Source organism: Physella acuta, unplaced genomic scaffold (assembly GCF_028476545.2).
Source record: "Physella acuta isolate Inbredline_101_S28 unplaced genomic scaffold, ASM2847654v3 ptg000164l, whole genome shotgun sequence".
Classification (NCBI taxonomy): domain Eukaryota; kingdom Metazoa; phylum Mollusca; class Gastropoda; family Physidae; genus Physella; species Physella acuta.
The window spans coordinates 424389-427050 of NW_026731683.1; the positions used below are offsets into that span (position 1 = coordinate 424389).

Below are 2662 nucleotides of genomic sequence, written 5' to 3' on the forward strand. Positions count from 1 at the left end.
TGGAGCAGGATGCGCAGGATGCGCAAAGACATATAGTAAAATACTACGCCAACTGGGGTTGGCGCAGGTGGTGGGGAAGTAGGTCACCTTTTGGTGACCTTGTGACGTAATTAGTGACTTTGTGACGTAATCACTGACCTAGTTACGTAATTTTAATGCGTTTTTTTAATTAGATTTAATGAGTTTTTAAAATTTTAATTAATTTTTGACCTAGTTACGTAATTTTAATGTGTTTTTATTACGTAATTGTTTAATTTGTTTGATTTAAATTGTTTAATTACTTTGTTTATATTGTGTAATTTTTTATCGACTAGTTACGTAAAAGGATTATTTTGTTTATTTTAAATTTTATTTTATAATTAGTTTAATTATTTTAATTAGATTATTAGTTTGAAATTCATTTTATTTCTTTGATTTTATGTTTATATTGTGTAATTTTTATTAACGAGTTACATAATTTGATTATTTGTTTACTTTTTAATTATTTTTATTTTGTTTATTTTTAATTTTATTTTATTTTATAATTAGTTTGAATTTAAATAAAAGACTAACACTAGAGTGGACTTTGTACAGGGACCATTCTCCAACACAACGAGCGTTACAAAAATAGAACATCCATTAAAGATAACGATCAGCCACAGCTGTTACGTATCGACCCGCCCGCGAACCTCCCCGCCCGGAGATTTATGGGTTTTATATTGATCGCACCCACTGGGCCATCACAGCATGATGTCCCACCTAATTAAATTTTTGTTATGCTTCACCGAGTTTCCCCCGCTCGGTTGACGGGTCATGATGATTTATGTGGGTTCGCGAAGCGATCCCACCGGGGGGGGGGGTATGGTAATTAACGCGAAGCCAGCGTTAAGTGTGGGAACACCTGTTACCACGTTAATCGATTTTTTCCCCCCGGTTGGATCCCGTGCTTTTCACTAACAGTTATACGGACAGTATCATAGGTTTTTGGTTTTCACCGAGGCAATGTTTTGTTGTTGGTTGGTGTAGAGTTTATACGAGGGTCGGTGAAGTTTTCACCGAGGTTGGTTTTGAACTCGAACCATACATGTTTAAGAATTACTAGGTGTAGAGTTTATACGAGGGTCGGTGAAGTTTTCACCGAGGTTGGTTTTGAACTCGAACCATACATGTTTAAGAATTACTAGGTGTAGAGTTTATACGAGGGTCGGTGAAGTTTTCACCGAGGTTGGTTTTGAACTCGAACCATACATGTTTAAGAATTACTAGGTGTAGAGTTTATACGAGGGTCGGTGAAGTTTTCACCGAGGTTGGTTTTGAACTCGAACCATACATGTTTAAGAATTGCTAGGTGTAGAGTTTATACTAGGGTGGTATGGTTTTGGTTTCACCATGGCTTGGTTCAAAGTTGTTACATGCATGCTTTGGAGTTGGTAGGTTTCAAACTAGGGTCGGTGAAGTTTTCACCGAGGCAGGTTACAAAGTTGATACAGGCATGTTTTAGGAATTGGGGTGGGCCGTGTTCATACTAGGCTCGATGAAGTTTTCACCGAGTGATGTTGGTACACGATGTTTTGGAAGGGGTTGGTGTAGAGTCTATACTAGGGTCGGTGAAGTTTTCACCGAGGCAGGGTTCGAAGCTAGACCATGTATGTTTAGGAATTGTTAGGGGTAGAGTTCATACTAGGGTCGAGGGAGTTTTGTTAACACCGAGGCATGTTGGTACATACATGTTCTTGGAATTGTTGTGGGTAGAATGTATACTAGGGTCGTGGGAGTTTTCACCTAGGTAGGTTTCAAAGTTGTTACATGTATGTTTAGGAATTGTTGACAGTCGAGTTCATACTAAGGTCGGTGAAGTTTTCACCGACGCATGTTTCAAACTCTGTCCATTCATGTCTTGGAGTTGTTGCGGATAGAATTTATACTAGGGTCGGTGAAGTTTTCCCGATGTAATATTGTTTTTGTCTTTACCAGTTCGTTTTGTGATGGTGTGTGTGTGTGTGTGTGTGTGTGTGTGTATGTGAGAGCTTTTTGGTTTGAGTGAAAAAGTTTGGTTTGCGGTGTATAACTTACACCGATGTTTTGACTGCGTAGGATTTCAAAGTTGGATGGGAAAGTTGTCACACCTTTTAATCAGCTATTACAATTAATCACAAAAGAGCATTTAAATGTATATAAAAATTTTATTTACTTAAAACAACTCCTGATTGTGTGTGTGTGTGTGTGTGTGTGTATGTGCAGCCCGTACAAAAGGACAGTCTGGATAATAGCGTCGATGTTCTTCTTCTACCACATCACCCGTTTCCCAACCCCTCAAGGTATTCAAACAGAAAATACACTTGACAAGGTCACCAGGTCCAATGAAGATAAAACCATTTTTAGCCAAACTGATAGGGTCGACCGGGTAGACGTCGGACCAACACCCCGAAAATGTTTGCAACCTTTCGTCCTCATCATGGAACCTGATGTCACTGTCCCTGTCAGAAGCTGGGTTGGGTGGTGGTGGTGTCTCATCAAGGGGCTCAATAAAGGTTCCACCTATAGGTCGCTGTACAAACACTCTCTCATAACCTAGATTCATCTCCCCTTGATTAGTCTCATGAAAGGTACTGATCATCTGTACAGGATACAATCTCACTTCCTCGGGTCCAATATCAAGACCCGTTTCCGTTTGATCCGACAT

The 2662-nt window shown here is 39.4% G+C and overlaps 1 protein-coding gene across 1 annotated transcript; it reads right to left on the minus strand.

The window, feature by feature from the left end:
• Positions 1-2108: 2108 nt before the first annotated feature.
• On the minus strand, positions 2109-2662 carry LOC131935906 (uncharacterized). Its single transcript, XM_059292650.1, has 2 exons — positions 2317-2662; positions 2109-2116 (listed from the first exon to the last, which is right to left on the minus strand). The coding sequence occupies exons 1-2, from the start codon at positions 2660-2662 to the stop codon at positions 2109-2111; spliced, it is 354 nt and encodes a 117-aa protein (XP_059148633.1).

Excerpts from the sequence above, each read along its gene's own strand:
- LOC131935906 (XM_059292650.1), bottom strand. The coding sequence starts at position 2,662 with ATGTCGGATCAAACGGAAACGGGTCTTGATATTGGACCCGAGGAAGTG.